The sequence below is a fragment of the Macaca fascicularis genome, chromosome 20 (genome assembly GCF_037993035.2).
Source record: "Macaca fascicularis isolate 582-1 chromosome 20, T2T-MFA8v1.1".
NCBI classification, from domain to species: Eukaryota; Metazoa; Chordata; class Mammalia; order Primates; family Cercopithecidae; genus Macaca; species Macaca fascicularis.
The window spans coordinates 54134060-54157716 of NC_088394.1; the positions used below are offsets into that span (position 1 = coordinate 54134060).

General features: G+C 58.6%; 1 protein-coding gene across 1 annotated transcript; it reads left to right on the plus strand.

The window, feature by feature from the left end:
• The first annotated feature begins 2531 nt into the window (after positions 1-2531).
• Positions 2532-23636, plus strand: MMP15 (matrix metallopeptidase 15). Its single transcript, XM_005592086.4, has 10 exons — positions 2532-3295; positions 14199-14347; positions 14980-15108; positions 16607-16914; positions 17268-17429; positions 18349-18602; positions 18959-19097; positions 19948-20098; positions 20250-20365; positions 21761-23636. Exons 1-10 carry the CDS (start codon positions 3134-3136, stop codon positions 22198-22200), a joined length of 2010 nt encoding a protein of 669 aa, XP_005592143.1. The 5' UTR covers positions 2532-3133; the 3' UTR covers positions 22201-23636.
• Positions 23637-23657: the final 21 nt, after the last annotated feature.

The following is a 23657-nucleotide window of genomic DNA, read 5'->3' on the forward strand; positions in this document are numbered from 1 at the left end:
CAGCTGAGGCAAAAACCCAGGGACCTGGCTTCTGATCCAGAGCTTTTTACAACCCCTCACACCACATCGGGACCTCTAAATGAAACTGCTGTGAAACACCATGTCTGGGCTTTCATTCAAAAGACTAAGAAAAAAAGGTGTGTGGTGGTGGGCGGGGGTGTCAGGGCATAGATGAAACGATATTGGCAAAATATGGATAAGGTTTAAAGTTCTTGATGGCCGGGCGTGGTGGCTCACGCCTGTAATCCCAGCACTTTGGGAGGCCGAGGCGGGCGGATCACAAGGTCAGGAGATCGAGACCACGGTGAAACCCCGTCTCTACTAAAAATACAAAAAATTAGCCAGGCGCGGTTGTGGGCGCCTGTAGTCCCAGCTACTCGGGAGGCTGAGGCAGGAGAATGGCGTGAACCCGGGAGGCGGAGCTTGCAGTGAGCCGAGATTGCGCCACTGCACTCCAGCCTGGGCGACAGAGCGAGACTCCGTCTCAAAAAAAAATAAATAAATAAAGTTCTTGATGGAGGGGCTGGAGTTCACACATCTCAGTCCCACTGACTAGTCCTTTTGGGCTTTGGGTGCTGGCCAGACCCAGTAGAAACCCAGCTATCTTGGGTTGGATGTACATGCAAATCCACCTTGGATTCCCAAAGTACCTATAGGAGCCAGACCCAATAATTGGGAGCTTCAAGATATGGTCACAGGGGATGTCATTTCCTTAAGGCAGGATTGGACCCCAAGAGAGGAACCTCCAACAGAGAGAAAATCACCAGACTTGACTGACCCAGGCCTTTAAGAATGTTGCTCCATTCATTCCTAGGCTCCTCTCACTAATAGCCCCTTAAGCCCCAACTTTTTTTTTTTTTTTTTTTTTTAAGACAGGGTCTCGCTCTGAGTCAGCTGGGTTGAAGGGCAGCAGCATGATCATAGCTCACTGCAGCCTCAACCTCCTGGGCTCAAGTGATCCTCCCACCTCAGCCTCCCAAGTAGCTGGGCCTACAGATGTACACACGCCTGGCTAATTTTTGTATTCTTTGTAGAGATGGGGTCTTGCCATGTTGCCCAGGTTGGTCTTGAACTCCTGGGCTAAAGCAATTCTGCCGCTTCGGCCTCCCAAAGTGCTGGGATTACAAGCTTGAGCCACTTTTCCTAGCCCCAAACTTTTTTAAATTGGCTAATCGGGACTAAATATCATGAAAGAGTGCAACGTGGTCAGTTAAACAAGGACAGCCCTGTTGTCTGTGTCTGAAGACCACTGCACATTTCCCAAAAGCAAATTTCAAAGTGGAGAATTTAGAAACCCACTTCCCAGATGAGGGATCCTACAGAGAAGTGAGTCCGTGGAAATGATGAAATTGCCCGGTTCCTTTCTCTAAATTCCGACTTCCTTTCCCCAAGGACATCCCAGGAGGGTTCAAATGCGCGCTCTCTAAGGCGCCCTGCCAGGTCTCCTGATTTCCAGTTTCCGGGAGGTGAGGCCGGCTGGGGTGCCCCGCGGGCCTGCTCTAGAGAAAACCGCCCTCAGGTGAGGACAGCTTCCATTTCCGGGTCTGAAGATAAGGAATACGGTCTCCGCCCTCCTGCCTGCCGCCCTCACCCACTGACCACGCCGGTCAGTCTCCAGGGTTGCCCTTGGCCTGGCCCCCGGGTCTCGGTGGACCTTCGACCCGGGCCTCTCAGCTCTGGCCTCCTGCATCCACCCCGCCCCGACCTCAAGCTGCTTCCGGAATAGAATGAACGCCAGCTCATTAAGTTTCGCGGGGAGGTGTGTCCACCCGCCCCGCGCCGCGTCGGGCCGCACTGTTGCACTTCACTCGCACTAGCCAGTGGCCAAAGTGCTTGGGCACCTATTGCGCCAGGCCAAGAACCGGAAGCCTTACCTCGCACTCACTCCAACTCTTTGCCCCACATTCCCGATAAGAACATGGAGACTCGGAGAGATTAATTTGCCCACGTGCAAGCTGCAGCTAATGGGCGGACTCGGAACTTGAACCGTGTCCCTCCTAAACCTGCCCCTTGTCCGCCGCAACGCGCCCTCGACGCGCACAAAACCCTCACTTTGATAATGAGGAAAGTTACTCAATGGCCAGAGACACCCTGTGGCTTTTGAAAAGAGATTTCAGGCTGACAAATTTCCATATATATATATAAAACGACTCTTTCGTCCCTCCCCTAAGACCTCCTTCCCGTCCCCCTCAGCCTCAGTATCACCCCCACCCACCAGGTAGGATCCCTAAGGAGGAGTCTTCATTCCTCCCAGGCAGGGAGACCACGCCTTCCCTGCTTCCTCCCTCCACGGGGGATCGCGTTGGAGGTCACCCCTGTCCCCCAGACGCTGGGTTGAGAGTGACGCGGGGTGGGCTGGAGACGTTTCCCGCCCTCTGGGAAGAGTAAATGGGCCGCCCACCTGCCGGGCCTCGGCCGCCCGCACCTGCTCGTGAGAAGCCGCTGGCTGGGGCACCGCCCCCGGTCCCCGCCCGGGTCCGCGCACTGGGAGCACGCTGGCCCTTTAAGAGCGCGGCGGCCGCGGCGCGCGGGGAGGAGGGCTGGGAGCGCCCGGAGCCGCGCTGAACTCGCCGGGGACGTCGGGCGCCCGCTCCTTGGCTGGCTGGCTGGCTGGTTTGCTCGCTCGCTCTCTCGGGTGGGCTCCCTGCGCCTCCTCCCGGGACTGCGTGGGGACCCGGGCCCGGTCGGGCGCGGCGGCGAGCAGAATCCCCGGGCAGGAGGCACGCGCTCCGGGCAGCGCCCGGCCCCGGGCATGGACAGAGGGAGCTGGGCGCGCAGGGGGCGCCGCGGGACCGGGCGGCCGGAGCGCTGAGCCAGACAAAGGCTCTGGAGTTGCGCTCGCTCTCGGGAGCCGGGCCCCAGGCTCTGGGCGCCAAGGCTGCGGGACCCCGCGGGGGGTAGCTCCGGCCGGCCCCCTTTCCCGCCCGCTGATTCCGAGCTCCCGGACCTGCCCTGCCCGCTTCTCCTCGGGCTTGGGAATTTGCCGAGGCGACCTAGGCGGCTCCAGCGGGGACCGGGAGCCTGAGGTGCGCGGCGCGCCCGCCGGGCCAGGAGCCAGGGAGCGTCGCAAGTTTCCAAGGCGCGTGCGAGGACCCGGCGTGCAGTGTTCCGGGCCGGGCTGGGCGCCGAGAGCATGGGCAGCAACCGGAGCGCGCCCGGACGGCCGGGCTGGACTGGCAGCCTCCTTGGCGACTGGGAGGAGGCGGCGCGGCCGCGACTGCTGCCGCTGCTCCTGGTGCTTCTGGGCTGCCTGGGCCTTGGCGTAGCGGCCGAAGACGCAGAGGTCCATGCCGAGGTAAGACCCCCGCCCTGCCCTTTGGCTGCGGGCTGGGGGCTTAGAGAGGGAGGCGCCACGCCCGCAGCATGAGACGTGGAGGTGGAGGGAGCGGAGACGCGCCCCCTGTTCTGGGCCGTGGCGGGGAAGAAAGGGGACTTGGCAGGCTGCCCCTCCCCAGCTCGCCCTCTGCAGCGCACCTCTTCCCAAACCCTGGAGGGCGCAGGGCTCGCGCCTCCCCGCTACTCCGAGTACAGCCCTGTTCTGGGCACTGAGCCCCCACCCCGGTCCCCCCACATTCAGCCTGTGTCCCGGGAGCCGCTTCCGCCGCCCCCAGCCCTTGCCTCCCCTCCTTCCTTCCCTCCAGGGCAGCCGATTCCTCGAGAGCCCGGCTGGCGCGCAGTGGCGCTCTTTGCGAGTGGGGAGGGGGCTGCTCTCGGGGACAGCCACAGGCGGAGCAGGAGCTGGGCAGCTGGGCAACAGCGCTCCTGCCCAGGTAGCCTCTCGTCTGGGTGATAGCGAGGCGCACACGGCGGGCCGGGATGCGGGGGGGATGGGTGCAAACAGCTGAGGCAGCGGACTCGGGTTGCGGGGGCGCTTTGGCTACTTTCTTGCGCTCTTGCGAGGAAGCCTGGCCACGCCCGGGCGGGGTCCTAAGGACGGACCCTGCCTCCCACAGCGCTTCCTTCCAACAGCCCCCCTACGTCGAAGCCCCGGGTGGGAGAGGGTGGACCCCGCGCCTCTTTTGGCTAGGAGCCCTCTTGGCGTCCCTCCTGGGGCCCCGCTGTGGATGGCTCCCGCGGGTGACCAGGCGCGGCATCCCGGCGTAGAGCCGGGTCCAGCCAGCGCCCCAGCTCCATGGTGTCTCCCGAGCGAGGACACTGAAGGCGCCAGCTCTGTTGCCCCAGAGCAAGAGCAGGGTCCTCTCTTCCCCGACTTCTAAGACCTGCTCCCTGCCACAGATAGGCGGGGAGAGGATTGGGCCGGGAGTAGGGAGAAAGAACCACCCGGAGCCGCTTCTGCACGGTGCTCAGGCCTTGGTGCCCTTGGGCTGCCCGGGCTGCGGGCCGGAGCGCCGTTTCTATTTGCAGCTGGGCTGGTGCTCCCTCCCTGGCCCACGGCGGCTTTCCCATCTCCCCGGGCTCCCTGGGAGATTTTTCCGATGGAAGCTTGCCCTTCCCCTCCCTACTTTAATAAAAGCATAGAGGAAGGGCAGGGAATTCCTCCTGGGCTCGAGTTACACGTCCCAGCCAGTTCCCCACCTGCTCTGTCCTCCCTCCCTGGCCAGGCCAGGGAGAGCTGCAAGGAGCCAGGCCCTGGCAGGAGGCAGGATAGGAGCCCCGCCCCAACCCAGTCTGGCCACCCTCCCCCACCCCATTCACACAGGCAGGCAGGAGTTTTAGGGGGTTCCTGTTGGTGAGGATTACCCCTCAGCCAGTGACCCAAGTACTGGGCGGAGAGTGCCGTTTGGGCCCACCTGCCACTCTGGGCTGGAGTGCCAAAGAATTTCAAGTCATAATCCCACCCTTGAGTTTCTAATTTACTTAGGGATGGTGTCTGTACATAGGAAGCAGTGATGGAATTTGATGGCTGTGCATTGCTAATGGCACCCTAGCTGGCCAGGAGCTGCTCTGGGGTGCAGGGACCTGTAGTCGGAGGGGGCTTCACTCTCTCTCTCTTCTGCTTTTCCGGTTCCATCTCACCCCTACCCCAGTCCCCCAGTTCAGGGAGTGCCCACAGCTCAGTGCTGCCAGGGAAGAAGCTGTGGTTGCATTATCACAGACCGTGCTCCTGATCTGGAGATTGTGACTGTCCTGGAGCCCTACTCCTGGGGAGACACTTTGGTTGGACCTGGGCAGTGGCTGGAAGAGACCCCGGAAGGTTTAGGAAGCCCTGAATGTTGGCAGCCATGCAGATAGAGGGCTAGAGACAGGTGGAGTATCCCAGCTCCTACAGTTGGCTTTGGGTACAGGCTGCTTCTGGAGTCCCATCAGGTCTGGCCACATGTGGGCCCAAAGAGTCAAATGGCCTCAGCAGCCAGCCCATCTGCCAGGAGGCTGTGGCCTCAGACTCCTGGGCCTGGCCTACACCCTGTGTCGAGCCTCCCTTCCTCAGAGAAGGGCTGGCTCTCTCATTCTCACCCCAGCATCCGCACAGCTTCAGGCCTCCAGCTGGGTCACGGCTGGGACCTTCTCGGAGCAGCTTGGCAGTTGAGCCAAGGCCAGCCCCTCTCCACTTCCTTTCTCCCCTCCCAGGGTGGAAGCCACGGGAGTTTCGCAAGGCTGAGACATCAAGGAACCTGGCATGTGCTAGGAACTGAGAAACACCTGCAACCTGCCAGGCCCTAGCCCACCACTGAGCTGCCCTGCCCTATCCCACATTCTCCCTTAGATGTCCGGTCCCAGTCTGTAGTCGTTCCGGGCCAGATCCCCACCTGGCTGAGGTGCCCACTGTTGTTCCTGCCCTGCAGGGCTGAGAGTCTCCAGGTTCACCAGGGGAGCTCTTATCTCACCCGTCTCCCCCTACCCCCTCCTCCCAGGCACAATTCAGGCCCTCAGCCTGCTCTGTGGAGGTGACTCAGGCTGCCAGAGTTCACAGGTGTGGTGCCACCACCACCAAAACAGATCCACCCACGCTTCCTGAACAGGCCCACGAGTATCTTCCTAGCCCCTACCCAGCCACAGAGCAGATGAGGTGGCGGGGGGGTGGGGGATTGGGGGGTCGGTGTGAATTCTCATTTCGACCTTCAGGTGAGCCACAGTCTCGGGCTTCCTGCATTTCAGTCTCTACTAGTACTTCCATGCTGGCTCCGGCGGGCCCCACTGGTCTCCTCTTTCTTTTAACAGAGCAAAACTACAGATGCTGTCTTTGTCCACCAGCTAAGAAAAGGGGGTTAATAGCGGGGCCTTGTCATTGGGAATCTACAGAAGCTGAATCTTCTCCCCCTTCCCTCTTGTCTCTGCTTTTTACTCTGTTTTCTTGCTAGTAGCAAATCACTCCTCTCCATGCTCTGTGTCAAGACCCAGCGAGAACTGGTCTGATTGGCACAGCCAAGGACCTAGATCTCATTGGGCCATGCCCTTCACACCCAGCCCTTGCCATGTTTCCGAGTTGGGACTGCCCTTAGGTCCAGCCAGTCATCTGTCTTCTTGCAGAGAACAGCCCAGTGTAAGCTCCTTGTCTGAGCAGTGTATTGGCCTAACCTTCCCATCGTAACCTCTGAACACAAATAACCTCCTTTGCCCAACCCCACGGGATATCGATAGTTAAAAGATATCCATGAATGTGGAGAGGAGTAACATGGAAATAACACGCTATCCCCACCCCCAAAAGAAGACTTTCCCCAAAAGCCCAGTGCCCACTGCTGTCTCTTATGCCCACTCAGGATGGCCACACTGCAGGCATGGAAAAGCCCCTCCCTGCCAAGCGGTTTGTTCTGGCTGTCCCTCTGTGGCCCTTTTGTTGTTTGGTCCAGATGTTCCCTGCCATCATCACCTCTGCCCGCTGGGAGTTTGACCTCTGCCTCAGGCTAGCTGTGGGGGTCGCTGTGAGCACCACTACTTTCCAGATCAGATCAGAATGGATACCCTCCATATCATCCCAAGGCTTAGGTGATTCCCTCGCTTGGACCCTCCAGCAGGAGCAGTGCTTTGGGCCTGGAGATGTGTTTTCTGAGTCAGTAAAGACAGGGAGGGGTTGCGGACCCTGCTCATATCTTTCTCCTTTACAAAGAGGGTCCTGGGAGAAGCCCACCATTGAGTGTGAGGACTGGGACCCTGAAGGCGGCTGAACACTCCAGACCTGAGACACAGTAGGCACCATCTGGCTGGACAGCCCTGAGTGACGGCTCAGATAGGGCTGCTTCACAGTGGGACACAGGTTCCAGGGATTCCTGAGACCAGAGGCCATGGAGCTGGACCTGGATCCCAGAGGCAAAGAGGGATGCCTCTTCCCTAATCCCATGGCCCTCATGGCAATAGAAGAAAAAGTGTAAGAGACCCAACTCAGCCTCCAGTGACAGGACAGGTGGACGAGCCCCTGGTTCCAGCCATTAGCCAGCCCTTGGAGATGCCCCCCATCCTGCTGCCATTGGCTGGTGGTGATGCAGGCCGAGGTCTAGATCGCCTCTCCAGGGCACTGGCACTGGCACTGGCACTGCCTTGTCCTTCCCCTAGGAGTGACTGTCACCCTGTAGGGGTGAGAGTCTTAACTCCACGTTCAGCATTTATGAGCATGGCACCTGATACATAGTGCAAAACAGTGCACAACACGGTGGCCTACACCCTGTGTCCAGAGCCTCCCTGGCAAAATAGTGCAAAACACAGTGACAGAAGTGAATGGCATTTACTGTTGGGCAAGTCACTGAACCTGTATGAACTTTAGGATTCCTATAAAAAGGGAATAGCAATAGTATATCTGTTTGATGGAGTTACTGGGGAGATCATTGCATTTATGTGCAAAACACTAAACGCTATGCACAGCGCCCGGCACAGCAGGTGTTATTTTTGAGCACGTTCAACATATTTGTGTCTGTCCTGGACACAAACTAGGGATGTTTTGTAAGCATTTTCACGTTTAATCCTTGTATTAACTCTTCAAATATATATGCTGTCATTACTCTATTGTACAAAAGAGAAAACTAATACTGTGAGTCGAGAAAAATGACCCCCACATTCCATAGCCAGGGAGTGGCAGAACTTGGATTTGAACCCAGCTCAGTCTGGCCTGGAACCCAAGCTCTGAACCCCCATGCAGGGTTAAAGGCTACAGGTCAGAGCCTAGGGTGCCATCCTGTGGAAGTTCCACCATGCAGAATTCTGCTGGGCCCGATCCAGGTGGGAAGGAGGTGTCTGAGGTGGAGCCAGAGCTGCCTGAGCTGTGTGAGCCAAACACAGCATTGCCCCCAGGCCCACCCAGCCTTGCCCCCATCTGTCCAGCCAACCAAGCTCTACCCTGTGGACAGCCCCATCTAGGAGTCAGCACCTGCAGGGAGGTTTCCAGGTGAGGACCCAAGGCCGGGCCCCCAGCCAGGCCTGAAACTCCTGGCTAACAGAGGCCTGTTCACCCCGCCCACTGGCCAGGGAACCCGGTTGTTTTTTCCTCCAAGTTAAGGAGTGTGGGGCAGGCTGGAAGGCTGCTGGGTAAAGAAGTGGTCAGACCTCAAGACGTCTTCCTCCTTCCTGCTTCTCCTGCTGGACTTCCCCACCATCCAGAGTCCCAGCCCCCACCTGCAACTCGCTTTAAGACCCATGGGATGGAGAAGATTTAAGCCCAAACTAAGCATGTGTGTCCTAGAAGCGCTGAAATGTGGACCATTCTGCCTCTAAAGGTAGTGGGCAATCCACCAAGGAGGACCTGGCTCAACGCCGCCTTTTTTTTTTTTTTTTTTTTTTTTTTTTTTTTTTTGAGACAGAGTCTTGCTCTTGTGGCCCAAGCTGGAGTGCAATGGAGCAATCTCGGCTCACTGCAGCCTCCACCTCCCGGGTTCAGGCGATTCTCCTGCCTCAGCCACCTGAGTAGCTGGGATTACAGGCGCGTGCTACTACGCCTGGCTAATTTTTTGTATTTTTAGTAGAGACGGGTTTCACTGTGTTAACCAGGATTGTCTCAATCTCCTGACCTCGTTATCTGCCCGCCTCAGCCTCCCGAAGTGCTGTGATTACAGGCGTGAGCTACCACGCCCTGCCCATGCCACCTTCCTTTACTGGCCTTGGGGGTGCTCTCAACCCTGCTTGGTGGATCGGAGTGATGATCTTGGCCCTATTTTGCAGAGGACGGAACTAAGGCTCAGAAAAGTTATCCTAGCCATCTTCCGTTGCCCGGGGGCCTGTTACGTGGACTAGCAGTCGGGACCAAGGGGCGGCCCTCAGGGGCTGACTTCCGCTCAGCCTGAGGAAGGGCTAACAGTTGTTGCTGTCTGGAGAGAGAATGGGCTGCCTTGGGTGGCAGTGAGCGCCCCCTGTCTGCAGGATGCAGGCTGGATGAGTTTTTGGCCAGCTGTAGTCCGTGGAGGCCTTGGGGGTGGCTGGGCTTTATGGTACTGGGGCCACCCAGCTGGTGAGTGGACTCTTGGCTCAGGTCTGCTGATCTAGGTGGACTTTGTGGGCCTGGAGTGTGCACCCCGCCTTCTGCAAGCTCCCTGGCTGTCTTAGGACTTGTCCCATTCAGCACAGGCTCTGTGCCTAGAGGCTGGGAGTACAGAGCTGGGCACAGCCTTGGCCTGCTCCCTAGAGCCCTCAATACCAAGACTGCAGGGTAGGGGAGATGGGCATGGTGAGGACCTCACAAGGCCACAAAAGGTCTGGGGGCCGGATCCATCGCTGGCAGCCTTGACAAGGCTTCTTTTGTGCCTGGCTGGGCAACTCTGCCTGGGTCTGCTCAGATTGCAGACAGAACCTGGGTGACAGAGGCAAAGCAGAGCCCAGTAGAAAGTGTCCTTATCTCCTGGGGTCTGATAAGGGCCCTGGGGGAGGGTCTGCCGGCCAGCTCTACAGATCTGAGTGCTGGAGGAGCTGGAAGGGCCGGCTGGGGCAGCGGCAGCAGACGCTCGCCCCCTCCCCCACCCCACCCCCACTCCCCCACCGTGGCGGCTGCTCACTGCACAGTATTGATCTAGCGGCTTCTTACACCAACCCTCTCGGCAGCCTGTGGGGGAGGGTGGACTGAGATGGCCCAGCGCCCAGACCCGGCCAGAGATGTTGGGTGTGGGGAGGATTAGGCACCCTTCCCCGTACTGTGCTGGGCACTGCTCCTGAGAAAGGCCCAGTGTCCCCAGCCTGAGGCCAAGAGGAGCTGGTGATACCTCAGAAGCAGCCTGGTCCAATAGCCCCAGTTCCAGCCCAGGTCAGCTCTGTGACCCTGGGTGAGGCACTCACTATCTCTGAACCTTGCTGTCTGTATCATGGGAATGGTCATAAATCTACATTTCAGGAATGACAGTGAGCATTCACTGGACGCTGGAATGGGTGGCTGGCCCATGCCAGACTCAGGTGCTGCGGTTATGGCCTCTCCTGTGTGCCGGGGTCCAGGAACCACCCTTCTGACTCCTGGTGACCCCATATCTCCTTGCCACTCACCTGAAGTGTCAATAAATACTAATGGGATGGGGTCTGGAAGTCAAGAAAGAAATTGGCTAGGTGTGGTGGCTCAGCCTGTAATCCCAGCAATTTGGGAGGCCAAGGTGGGCGGATCACCTGAGGTCAGGTACTCGAGACCAGCCTGGCCACCATAGTGAAACCCTGTCTCTACCAAAAATAGAAAAATTAGCTGGGTGTGGTGACGCACACCTGCAGTCCCGGCTACTCAGGAGGCTGAGGCAGAAGAATCGCTTGAACTCAGGAGACAGAAGTTGCAATAAACTGAGATCACGCCATCCTGGGTGACAGAGCGAGACTCCGTCTCAAAAAAAGAAATGGCTGAGAGGACCACAGTGGCCGGTGGCCCCCCATAGCAGCCCACACCCCAAGCTGCAGAGGGGAGGGGCCCTCATGGCCCCAGAGCCCTCCTTCCCTCCCATTGGACAGTGGGCTTGGTGGCAGAAGAAACAAGTCCTGCTTCATATCCCACCCTACTCTGCCACTTACAGACTTTCTGAGCCTCAGTTTCCTCACCTGAGAAGCAAAGCTTCACCCACGTGGCTCACCCCACCTGTGAGTCTAGGTGGCAGGAAGAGGTTCCTTGTTATTAGGGACAGTTTTTACAGTTACCAGGAGAGCAGCAAGGGCTTGAACACTGGGACTGGGAGTCGTGACCTGGGGACTCATCTGTGCCTTTTGCCCAGTGGCAGCAAAGCAGTTCAGCAAGCTCCCCACACCGCCTACCTGGAAGCAGCAGCACCTCTGGCCCCGCCCTCATGTCCCCGCCCCTGCTGTCTCTTCCCTCCTGTGTTCTCCCGAACTTGTCCCACTTAGTGTGGCAGGAAGGTGCCGGGAAACTTCTTCCTGGACCCTGGGGAAAGGAGGAAGCTCCCAGTCCTATGGGTGGTATTGCTGCCACCCGGGCAGATTTATGGACACTTGGCATTCAGCCACCCTGAGCACGCTGTCACTGGTCAGGCGTGCTCTGTCAGCTTCGCCTTGTTATCCAGAGGTTTGGCTGGTCTGCACCAAGGCTGTGTTTCTGCCTACCACCCCCCAACTCCCCCAATCACTGCCCAAGGGGTGCCCCCATCCTCAGCCTCTGGCTCTTCACCCCAGGTGACTGAGGGCTGAAGCCTGGCTGATAGTGAGATGGAAGCTCTTCACTTTCCTGGAACTCAATACTGCTTCTCTGTGTGGAAGGTCCATAGTGCCCTTGGGACCCTCCTGGCAGCCCCTGAACTGGCCCCGGGGTTGAAGGGGCCCCTCTGCTGGTCTCTGGAGCTCTTCACTGCAGACAGGCCAGCACCCTCGCTTTCCTCCCTGGGGCCCCAGACTGATCCCCCCGCTGCCCTCCCCTCCTATCACTCTGCAGATACCGCTAATCAGCCCCTCAGTGGCCCATGATTGCGCTCCCAGAGATATTTTTACCGTATGCAAATAGGTGATGTAGAGGTGCCCTAATCTGCCGGCAGCCAGCTGCATTCCCTTTGCTGTTAGAGCTGGCTGAGCATCATGGCCCCGCCTTTTGGATCTCCCCAAGCACCTTCAGGGAAACTGTCCTTTAAGGATGGTGGATCTGCCACTCCACACCCCCCAGCACAGGAGCCTTGGGAGAGGTTTCCCATGCTTGGGAAGAACAGGGAGGGTACCCACGACATTGCCAGTATCTTACTGAGCTGTGGGAATGCGCCCTGGGCCAGAAGTGAGGAGTGCTGGTGGAGGGGCCCTGGGGGCCTCCTTCCTCCCTCCGCTCTGGGGTTCTGGTAGAGCCTGGCCCATCACCAGTCTTGGAAAGTCCAGACCCATCAGCCCTCTTGGTTGACGATGGGTCAAGGAGGCCGAAGGCTGCCTGCCCCAGGGACAACCACACAGGCCTTGGGTCTCTGTCATTTGCATGTGTGTCGAGCACCATCTGCTGCCCAGGGTCGTGACAGGCACTAGCGTGCACTGCCCATTTCCTCCTCACAGAAACCCGGGAGATGCGGCAGGTCCTGGTGCAATCCCCCTTTTACCGATGACCGACTGAGAGATAAGGAGGTGAAGTCACCTCGGAAATAACCAAGCCAGGCTCTGCCTAGCTCCACCTGTCCCCAGAGCTGGTGGTGGTTTCTCAGCTCCATGTTTCCACCCCATTGCTCTGGGACTGTTTCCCGGGTCCTGAGAGGCCTCAAAGCTGTGGCCGCACATCCAGTCTGCAACCCTGGCAGCTTCTCCATGCTGCTTTCCTTGGCTCAGCAGCTGCTCCGTCTATCAGCAGCCTGGGTACCGCTGAGCCGGCCTGCCCTGCCATACCAGGGACCTGGCCGGGTGCCAGGGCTGGGCTGGTGGATGGCACTGAGAGAGCAAGTGCCTGAAGTATTAGATGTGAGGTTGGTGTCAGGCAGATATGTGAGCTGTCAGCCTAAAGCAACCTCTGTGTCCAGCTACTCCCCTGCTCTCTGGGCCCTCAGGGTGTAGCCCTCACCTCCCAGAGCACTCAGAGGGCCGGCCTTAAGGGCTTCTCATTCTGGATACCCCTAGAGACCCAGACAAGTCAGACACAGACACTTGCAGTGGCCAAGGTCCAGGGCAGCCCCTGGTCTCTGCTCACTGCCTCCCATGGCGGTCACCGTGCTCTTGAAGGCTTGAGGACATGAAGCAGACAGGGCAGAACCCCCTCTCTACCACAGCTCGGCCTGGCTCTGCCCTCTGGCTTGGCCATGCGACTCGTGGGGTGTGGGTTCCTTGCTTTTTGGGTGGGCTGGGTCTCCCAGGAAGACTGTAAGTTCCTGAAGGCCAGGATGCCTCAGCCTAGTCCTCCCGTGGCCCCCAGCTGGCACAGAAGGTGTTCAGAAACATCTGGCAGGATGGGTGGTAGATGGATGAGAAGACTTGCCAAGCAAGCCCTAGAAAGGGAAGGGCACACCTGTTGTGTACCAGCTTTTTCAAAGGCTGCCTTCCTCAAACCTCACCCCTCAACAGCCCATGGTTCCCCATTCTATAGGTGAGGAAGCTAGGGCCCAGGGAGAATGAAGACTGTAGTAGACCAGGGCCTGGGCTTCAGGCTTCTATCCCGCCCTCCATCCTGGGTGGGTACCTGCATCTGTCCACTCTTTCCAGGAGATTTAAGGTCTTTGGGGAGCAGTGCCAAAGGGTGAGGCCTCAAGAGGTCCTCAATCCTTTTGGGTCCCCAGCAGTCTCCTTGGCCTGGTAGGGGCCGACCCTGGAGGGGCCAGTGCAGTTGTCAGCTACTGTGGACACGGCTTCTGTCCTAATGGGGGAAGACAAATAGCAAACACCTAATCGAAATATACAGTACGTTAGATGGGTGATAAGCATGGGGGGAAGGAGGGGCTGCAGGGTATAGCTGATGGGGCCTTTTTAACATGTCAGAGAACACTTCTTAGATAAGGTGGTATGGAAACAACAACCTGAAGAAAATGAGGATGAAAGCCACACAGTTGTCTGGCGGGAGAGTGCCTCAAGCAGCAGGGGCAGCAAGTGCAAAGGCCCTGAGGCAGGAGCGTGCCCAGCTGGGTGGATTGTGGTGAGGGCTGGCTAAGGTGGGGTGACAGAGTGAGGACCTTGTGGCTCCTGTACAAATGGCTTTTCCTTTGCAATGGGAAATCTTCAGAGGGTTCTAAGCAGAGGATTGACCAGATCTGACCTGGCCTTTGTTCTGGCTCTTGTGAGGAGAGATGACAGGGAGGAGGGTGCTGAGGCTCACACGGTCACCTGGACAGGAGGTGATGATGGCTCAGATAGGGCAGCGGTGGTGGAGGTGGTGGGAAGCAGTTGGCACAGGCTGTACATGTTTGGAGGTAGCAGTGCCAGGACCTGCTGACGGGGTTGTGGCTTCTTTGCAGAACTGGCTGCGGCTCTATGGCTACCTACCCCAGCCCAGCCGCCATATGTCCACCATGCGTTCCGCCCAGATCTTGGCCTCAGCCCTTGCTGAGATGCAGCGCTTCTACGGGATCCCAGTCACGGGTGTGCTCGACGAAGAGACCAAGGAGTGAGTTCCCCCCTCATCCAGACCCCACAGACACCTGCCCTCCATCTGGCCTGTTCTAGAGGGCTCAGCATGTGGAGTTTCCAGAAAAGAGTGGCCTAGATAAGAGATGCCAAATGGTTTGGTCCTCCATGCCAGTTCTCATTGGTTGGAGTGGCTGCCCAAAGCCTTGTGTTGAGAAAGCTCCAAGGGCAGAATCCAGGCCTTGGCAGTAAGGAGCACAGTGATCGATTAGTGATGTCTGACATGGCCAGGGGAGTGTGGAGGTGCAGTCCAGGAGCTGTGGATGGGAAATCCTAGCTAGGCATGGCTACGAATCTAACAAGTGACATGACCTAAAGCCATGTCCCTGAAAAGAATGCACAGGGCATAACGTATCCAGGACAGAAGGCCTTGAGCGACCCTCCATTACTGGGTGATAAGGAGAGAAGGGCTCACCTTGACTGAGCCACTTCTGGGCACTCAGTCTTCCAATACAGGCATTTTGCCCATTTTACTGGAAGTTGAAGCTGAGAGTCCCCCATCCCCACCATGTCATAGGAGGGGCAGCTGGGAAGCCTGGAAGTGGCAGTACCAGAACAGGCAGGTGTGTGGAGGAGAGGCTCCATGCCCACCCCTCTGTGTCCACGTCACAGGTGGATGAAGCGGCCCCGCTGTGGGGTGCCGGACCAGTTCGGGGTACGAGTGAAAGCCAATCTGCGGCGGCGGCGGAAGCGCTATGCCCTCACCGGGAGGAAGTGGAACAACCACCATCTGACCTTCAGGTAGGGGGCTCAGCTGCCCAGGGAGGCGTCTGCCCCTTGGCAGGCCGAGCCTCAGGCCTCCTTTCCCAGAGCCCACCCCGGGGCACCCAGCCTCAACAGACCAGCCCACTCCCACACTGATGAGACCAGCCACACATGCCAGGCAGTCTCCCTTGAGAGAAGGTCAGGACCCTTCAAGCTACTTCCGCCCTGTCCTTCCCCACCTCCCACTGCCCTGCAGACAGGGGCTGGCCTCACTGGGCACAGCTGGGCTACTGCCCCAGCACAGACTGCGGCGAGGGGTGGAGGATGGCTGGGGTGCAGGAATCCAGGCATCCATCAAGTGAACAGGCAAGTCGCCTGCAGAATCCTTGGATCAGGGACCCTCATCCTTTTTGCTGAGTCCTTGAGCAAGAAAAGCCCCCAGCCAAGTGTGCCTTGAGCCATGTGATTTTGCCCCAAGGGTTCCCCTTTTTGTTCCAGTCTGGCTCTGTTCCCACTCTGAATTCCATCTCCCAAGGAAGAGTGGCTCCTATGGTCACTTAGACCTCAAGCCCCGAGAGTGAATTCAAGGTACAACCAACTAAAATATTCCCTTCAGGTTTAATGGAAGTCTCTCTAGCACACAGAGCTGAAAGTGATTTATATGTGTAAGAGCAGGCTTCGCCATACTTCATCAAATGCAGGCTCTGGCTACAACTTACTTCCTCTAATCCTCACTGGAACCCAGTAAAGAAAGTAACACACACACACACACACACACACACTTTTCTAACTTAACAGATAAAGAAACTGACCAGGCACAGTGGCTCACGCCTGTAATCCCAGCACTTTGGGAGGCTAAGGCCGGTGGATCACCTGAGGTCAGGAGTTCAAGACCAGCCTGACCAACATGGTGAAACCCCATCTCTACTAAAAATACAAAATTAGCCGGGTGTGGTGGCGTGTGCCTGTAGTCCCAGCTACTCAGGAGGCTGAGGCAGGAGAATCCCTTGAACCTGGGAGGCGGAGGTTGCAGTGAGCCAAGATCGTGCCACTGTACTCCAACCTGGGTGACGGAGCAAGACTCCATCTCAAAAAAAAAAGAAGTTGGAAATAGAGAGACTAAGTTACTTACCCAAGGTCACACAGATACTGTTAGAGCCAGGCCTTGAACTCAGGTCTGTCTGACCCTGGAGCTCAACATTCAGAACTGCTCAGCCTGTGTTTCCCAAACCTCACCCATTTGCATCCCATTTTCTAGATCTTTCCCCCAGCCACATAGTACCTGTATTTTAGTTTACTTAATGTCTCTCTTACTTAAAATCAGTTTATTTGCCACAGTGCAATCTTAATTTAATGATATCTTCATGATCTCCTGGATTTGACAAATTCAAATTATGATTTACATCAAAGCAAACTGCCAATTGATACTAACGGGCTTGTTGGTGACCTTGCGTGCCCCTCTTGGGAACAGGCCAGCAGAGGACAGTAGGCCCTTGGCCCTGTATCCGCTCACTCATCTCCCACCCACCCCCAGCATCCAGAACTACACGGAGAAGCTGGGCTGGTACCACTCGATGGAGGCGGTGCGCAGGGCCTTCCGCGTGTGGGAGCAGGCCACACCCCTGGTCTTCCAGGAGGTGCCCTATGAGGACATCCGGCTGCGGCGGCAGAAGGAGGCCGACATCATGGTACTCTTTGCCTCTGGCTTCCATGGCGACAGCTCGCCGTTTGACGGCACCGGTGGCTTTCTGGCCCACGCCTATTTCCCTGGCCCCGGCCTGGGCGGGGACACCCATTTTGACGCAGATGAGCCCTGGACCTTCTCCAGCACTGACCTGCATGGTGAGGACAGCTAGCCAGGGTTGGGGGCAGGGCAGGTGGCGCCAGAGCTGGGCAACAGTGCCCTGCTGAGTGGGTTCAGCAGCCGTGGAGCTGGGAGGAGAGAGTTCCCCTGTGTTTGTCTCCGGATCACTACACTCGATTTCAGTCTGTTGTCCCACCATCTCCAAGGGGAGGCAAGAAAGGATGATTGTACCCATTTCTCAGAGAGGGTTGTTGTAGACCAAAAGAGCTCAGCCTCTTCCAAGAGGGAAGCAAGGGCAGGCTCTCTGGCAGCCTCAGCCTGGAGGGTCCGGGGTGGTTAGGTCCTGGGACTGGCCAGAGCTGACTGTGCTGCCTCCTCCTGTCCCCGAAAGGAAACAACCTCTTCCTGGTGGCAGTGCATGAGCTGGGCCACGCGCTGGGGCTGGAGCACTCCAGCAACCCCAATGCCATCATGGCGCCGTTCTACCAGTGGAAGGACGTGGACAACTTCAAGCTGCCCGAGGATGATCTCCGTGGCATCCAGCAGCTCTACGGTGCGTGGGCTGTTACCAGCCGGCTCTGCATGCCGCTCTCAAGTCCCTGCCCAATGAGGAGTAGGCATTACTGCCATCCCCATTTTGTAGATGAGAAACCCAAAGCCCAGTGAGGATTCGTGACTTGCCCACATCATTTGGGGAATAAATGGTGGTGCTGGAAGTGAAACCCAGAGCTGACTGCCTCCAGCGCCTGGCCCTCACTCGAGGCTGTGGCTACAGGCTAGAGGCCTTGAAGGGACACAGGTGGCACCATTGTTCCTCATGACCCTCCTCTCCTTACCCTTGGCAGTATTCTTACTAGACCACAAGTGCCTTGGGGATCCCAGGACCCGCCCCCTCCCACCGTCACTTCCAGCCTGAGCCTGTCACAGCTCTGTTCACAGTGTTGCCAGTTTATCACTTCCCAGTGGCTTTGAGGAAGTGCCACCCCCCACCTAGGGCCCACCCGAGAAAGTCTCCAGCAGTGAGGTCCCCTGGGCCAGTTCAGTGGGCCTGCACCCTGTGCTCACACCGAGCCCTGCTCGGGGCCGGCAGCTCCTGCCATGCTGGGCACTTGATGGGCACCCCTTGCTGCATCCCCAGCAACTTGGAAATGCAGAGTCCAAAACGCCTGAAGCCAGGGCCTGGAGCCTCTGCTGGAGCAGGCTGGCATCCCAAGGGGAATGTCCCCAAGGGGACATGCAGGCAGACACCCTCAGGAGCACAGTGACGCAAGGTCAGTGTGGGGAGGTCGAGGAGGGGCTAGAAGGAGGAGGACCCAGGTCCCACCGAGGATGGAGGCAGGTGTTGGGGAGGGGTCTGCTGTAGCTGGACAGGATTTTACTTTCCACCTGGGTGGGCCTGTGCAGGGGGCCCGGGGCCCAGGATTCTGAGTAGGAACACAGACCTCACTTCTGAACAGACTGCCTCTCTGCAGGTACCCCAGACGGTCAACCACAGCCCACCCAGCCTCTCCCCACTGTGACGCCACGGCGGCCAGGCCGGCCTGACCACCGGCCGCCCCGGCCTCCCCAGCCACCACCCCCAGGTGGGAAGCCAGAGCGGCCCCCAAAGCCGGGCCCCCCAGCCCAGCCCCGAGCCACAGAGCGGCCCGACCAGTATGGCCCCAACATCTGCGACGGGGACTTTGACACAGTGGCCATGCTTCGCGGGGAGATGTTCGTGTTCAAGGTCTGGCCCTGCCTCCCATGCCTGTCCCTGAGCCTTTTCGCTGGCTGCTCTGGGCCCCCTGTCCCACCCTCACTCAGCAGGACCCGGGGAGCCGTTAAGCCCTCAGCTCTAGACGAGGCAGAATCCAGCCCGAGAGGTTGAGGGACTTGTCCAGGGTCACATAGCAAGCCCTAGTGCCAGCTCCCCAGCTCAGGGCTGTTTCTGTGCAGCCCTGAGTTTCCAAGCCACTGCCTGCCTCAGTATCTCAGTGTCCTCTCCCTGAGCCCACCCTCACTCGGGAAGGGGTGGTTTGAGGATGGCACCTCTTGGCCAAGGCAGCTTGCCTGTGCTGCCTGCTCACACCGCGCCCTCCCCAGGGCCGCTGGTTCTGGCGAGTCCGGCACAACCGCGTCCTGGACAACTATCCCATGCCCATTGGGCACTTCTGGCGTGGTCTGCCTAGTGACATCAGCGCTGCTTACGAGCGCCAAGACGGTCGTTTTGTCTTCTTCAAAGGTGAGCAGGGGTAGGGTTAGGGGGCTGGGCACCCTTCCTGCCATGACTTCTGACCCTGCTGGACCCGAGGGAAGACGGGGTGAAGGGCTGCGTTGCATATCTGGTCCTGTGCCCCAACTGTGGGCTCACTCTGGGAGGATGGGGACACAGCAGCAAGGTGGGGACGGGAGGAAGATAGAGGCCGGGGGCAGAGTTGGACCTGCGACCCGGAAGTACCTGGCCACCTCGTGCAGCACAGGGCTCAGCCCTGCTTCCCTCTGTCCTTGCCTCTTTGCCTCCAGCAGCCCCATCCTCATAAGAACAGGTGCCCCCAGCCCACTCCGGGGCCAGATTTCTGTGGTCTGTCTGCAGAGACAAGGTCTTGCAGGGCAGCGCCCCGTGGTGGGTCCGCCGGGGCTCTAACCCCACTGTCCTGAGCTTCAGCGAGGCATGAGCGAGGCATGAGGACAGGGCTGCCCCACACCAAAAGCAGGGAGCACTGGGCCACACACTAAGGGCTGCGAGTGTGCTCCAGGGACACAGCCCCCAGACCCAGAGACCAGGCAGCCCCCTCCCCATACAAGAACTATATGTGTGGGGGTGGGTGGCGTGTGGCATGTACGGGTGTGAGCAGGTGACTTGCTCATGGGAACAAGTGTGCCTCAGGTGTCCGTGAGTGCGGCACGTGGTGTGCGGGTGACTGCATTGTATGTTGTCATGGATATGTAGAGGGGTGTGAGTGTGATTTTGTGTGCCTTAGGGGGACAGCAGTGGATGTGAATGGATTTGTGGGCCCAGAAGAGCATTCTTTTCCCACACACACCCCTCAGCCCCAGGCCTGTCCTCACTTTGCCTCCCACCTCTCCTGCAGGTGACCGCTACTGGCTCTTTCGAGAAGCCAACCTGGAGCCCGGCTACCCACAGCCGCTGACCAGCTATGGCCTGGGCATCCCCTATGACCGTATCGACACAGCCATCTGGTGGGAGCCCACAGGCCACACTTTCTTCTTCCAAGAGGACAGGTGAGCAGTGCACCCCTCCCCTAAGGGGAGAAGGCCCCGGCTAGGCCCCCCTCAACCTCAGGCCTACCCAGAAAGAATCCACTACCTGTGGGGAATGGGTCCTGGCCCAAGCAAGGTCTCTAGGTCCACAGCCTGGTGCTTTTGGTCGCAGGTACTGGCGCTTCAACGAGGAGACACAGCGTGGAGACCCTGGCTACCCCAAGTCCATCAGTATCTGGCAGGGGATCCCTGCCTCCCCTAAAGGGGCCTTCCTGAGCAATGATGCAGGTACCTGGCCAGCCCCTCCCAGTTTGCCCAGCACCTAATAACCCCTGCTACACACACCATGGGGCAGGGCTTGCCCACGGTCACCCGGCACTATGATGGTGTGTATAGGGGACACGCTGTGTTACGCTCTGGGCTGGGAGCTTACCTAGCTTGACACCCCGGTCCTTCCCACGTGGTTAAAATTCCCTTTTTACACACAGGCAAACTAATAAACCAGAGAGCTTGAGCAGAGTGCCCAAATCCCACAGCCAGGACGGTACGGAGTCAGGATTCCAGGCCAGTTCTGCCTGCATCCGGAGCTGCAGCTCGGAACTGCCCTGATGCCCACAGAGTCCAGCTGCCCCCAGGCAATCCCAGGGGAGCCTTGAGCCTGAGTGGGGCAGGCTTGGCTCAGAGTGTTAGGGGTGAAAATCTTCCCAGGGCATCGCTCATCTACCTAGAAGGAAAGCCCTGTCTCTGTCATTATAACCAAGAGACAGAGAGCTGTGCCTCTTCTATTTCTCTAGCAAAGTCTCTAGTGCATTTAAGAAAAACCAGCCAGGTGTAGTGGCTCACACCTGTAATCCCAGCTCTTGGAGAGGCCGATGCGAGAGGATAGCTTGAGTCCAGGAATTCGAGACCAGCCTGGATAACATAGTGAGACTCGATCTCTACAAAAAAATTTTTTTTAATCAGCCAGGTGTGGTGGCTTGCACCTATAGTCTCAGTTATTTAGGAGACTACGGTGGGAGGATCGCTTGAGTCTGGGAGATCAAGGCTGCAGTGGGCCGTGATTGCACCACTACACTTCAGCTTGGGTGACTCAGGGGGGACCCTGTCTGCTTTGCCAGTGCTCAGGCCCGTTACACAGCTTCTGTATGTGAGCTTGGCACTATGCAGCTGCTCTGATCTCTTTTGCTCACCCCTTGATTGAAACCTGGCCCTGCCTGGTGTTGATGGGATGCTGGCAAGGTGTCCAAGGCCAGAGAGCCAGCCCAAGGCAGCACCAGGTTCCTTCCGCTCTAGAACAACTGTGGGGTGCTGTGTGGCCTTGAGCAAGACCCTGAACCTCTGGTATGAGGTGAAACCAGTTCTGGCAAGGGGCAGCAGGATCCCTTACTGCAGCACCCAACCCAGCAGGCTATAGGACCCTTCCAGGCCCTACCCCAGCTAATGTCAGTCTGGTCAGGAAGCCCAGGATTCTAGTCGTGCCCTCAGCCCAAAACCCTCCCTCAGCCCAAAACCCTCTGAGCCTCAGTCTGGCTCCTCCAAGTTGAGAAGGGGAAGATTTGAAAATGCCCAGGGAAGCAAATGACAAGAAGGGCGTTTTGAAGCCCTCGGCATGTCCTGGCCTTTGATGGTCTCACTGGTGGTTGGGCTCGACCTGAAGCCACTCTGGCCTCCTTGCCCCCACAGCCTACACCTACTTCTACAAGGGCACCAAATACTGGAAATTCGACAATGAGCGCCTGCGGATGGAGCCCGGCTACCCCAAGTCCATCCTGCGGGATTTCATGGGCTGCCAGGAGCACGTGGAGCCAGGCCCCCGGTGGCCCGACGTGGCCCGGCCGCCCTTCAACCCCCACGGGGGCACAGAGCCCGGGGTGGACAGCGCAGAGAGCAACATGGAGGATGGGGATGGGGACTCTGGGGCTGGGGCCAACAAGGACGGGGGCAGCCGCGTGGTGGTGCAGATGGAGGAGGTGGCACGGACGGTGAACGTGGTGATGGTGCTGGTGCCACTGCTGCTGCTGCTCTGCGTCCTGGGCCTCACATATGCGCTTGTGCAGATGCAGCGCAAGGGTGCGCCGCGCGTGCTGCTGTACTGCAAGCGCTCGCTGCAGGAGTGGGTCTGACCCCCCCGGCGCTCCTGCTCACGGTGCTCAGGGGGCACCTGTGGTTTTGAGATGGCTCCCAGGGGCTCCCTCCGCCCCCAGGTAGGGGCCCCTCTCAGCCCTCACACACCCTGTCTGCCCCGCCCTCATTATTTATGCCCAGGTGTTTGTTTTGTTTTGTTTTTGGCACCTTACTTGACCATTTGTTTCTGTTTCCCCGACCGGGGAAGGGTGTTTAGAATTTTCTAACTGTAGTTCTGCTCCAGACAGGGAATTAGGCCCCCATCGTCCTCTGGCTTGGCCACAGCTAGAGGAGCAGAGGGGCAGAGGCCCACGTTGGAAGAGTAGCCCCTCCTCAGCCTGAGCCCCGGGCCGTAACTGCAGACTCTACCCAGTTGGAGACTGGCTGGCCCCCCTGGTCCGCTCCCTCCCAAGTGAGTCTCTCTGGGCCTGAGGAAGAGCTTTCCACCCAGGGGCAGCCCCAGGCCGAAGGGGACCTGGAAGGGAGGTGGGCCGTGGCCCCTGAGCCTGTGTTGAGGCTTGGTTCCTTCCCAATCCACTTCTGACAGCCTCAGCGACCCTGGCTCCTTGTGCCTGAGAACCCAGCCCACCCCCAGCAGCAACTCCCAGCTCCCACCTCCCCTTGGGCCCACACCTCGTTCCCTCTCTGGAGAAAGGGCCCTGGGCCTGCCTCACCACGGACCAAAGGGAGTATGCCAAGGCCCCTCTCCCCGGGGTAGCAGCAGCCTCGCCCCTAGCAGAGATGCCTCCCTGAGCTAGAACCCTCTGTCCCCCCCGCTGCACCTCCTCCTTCCCTCTCCCACTCACACCACCAGCCTCAGGGGCCTAAGCTCCAGCTCCCTCAGGCTTCAGCTGCCAGTGTCCTGAGCCCCAGGGAGAGGGGGCTGACGGGTGCCTAGGCCTGGGCAGTGGATGGCTGTGAATGGGTGCCCACCTTTTGGGTGCCCACAGTGCCAGGCACTGGGCATGCGGAGTTCCTCCCTTCCAGCTCCCTGTGCCCGCAGGGTCCTGGGAGGAGAGACACTGGTGGGGATAGGCCAGCCACGCATCAGACTGTGAACCCCACTAAGGAGCCCATTGTGGCCTGAGGCTGCCCTCCTCCGGGGTTCAGCCCTGAGGACAGAGATGCCTCCTTCCTCTTTTCCTTCCCAAAGCAAGCAGGAGGCTGTGGCTGCTGTGGGAAATGGTACTGTACAGCTGGCTCTGCTTCCCCATGGCCCTGAGCGAGTGGGGTCTGCCACCCAGGATCCCCGAGGCGCTTTGGGGGCGAAGGGTTCTGCTGGCCTCTGCGAGTGGTTTCTCGTGCACTGGCACCAAGTGCGGGTCCGGCAGAACCAGAGAGCCAGCCAAGGGGTGGGGCTGCGGGGGTTCCGTGTCCACCCCCATACATTGATTTCTGTAAATAATGTGCACTGAATAAATTGTACAGCTGGCAAGTGTGTTCTTGTTTGTAAGGC

Bases quoted from the DNA above. Each gene is read 5' to 3' on its own strand.
- MMP15 (XM_005592086.4), top strand. From the start codon at position 3,134: ATGGGCAGCAACCGGAGCGCGCCCGGACGGCCGGGCTGGACTGGCAGC. The intron at 17,430-18,348 runs GTGCGTGGGCTG...GCCTCTCTGCAG, and splicing joins TGGCATCCAGCAGCTCTACG to GTACCCCAGACGGTCAACCA. The intron at 20,099-20,249 runs GTGAGCAGTGCA...TTTTGGTCGCAG, and splicing joins TTCTTCTTCCAAGAGGACAG to GTACTGGCGCTTCAACGAGG.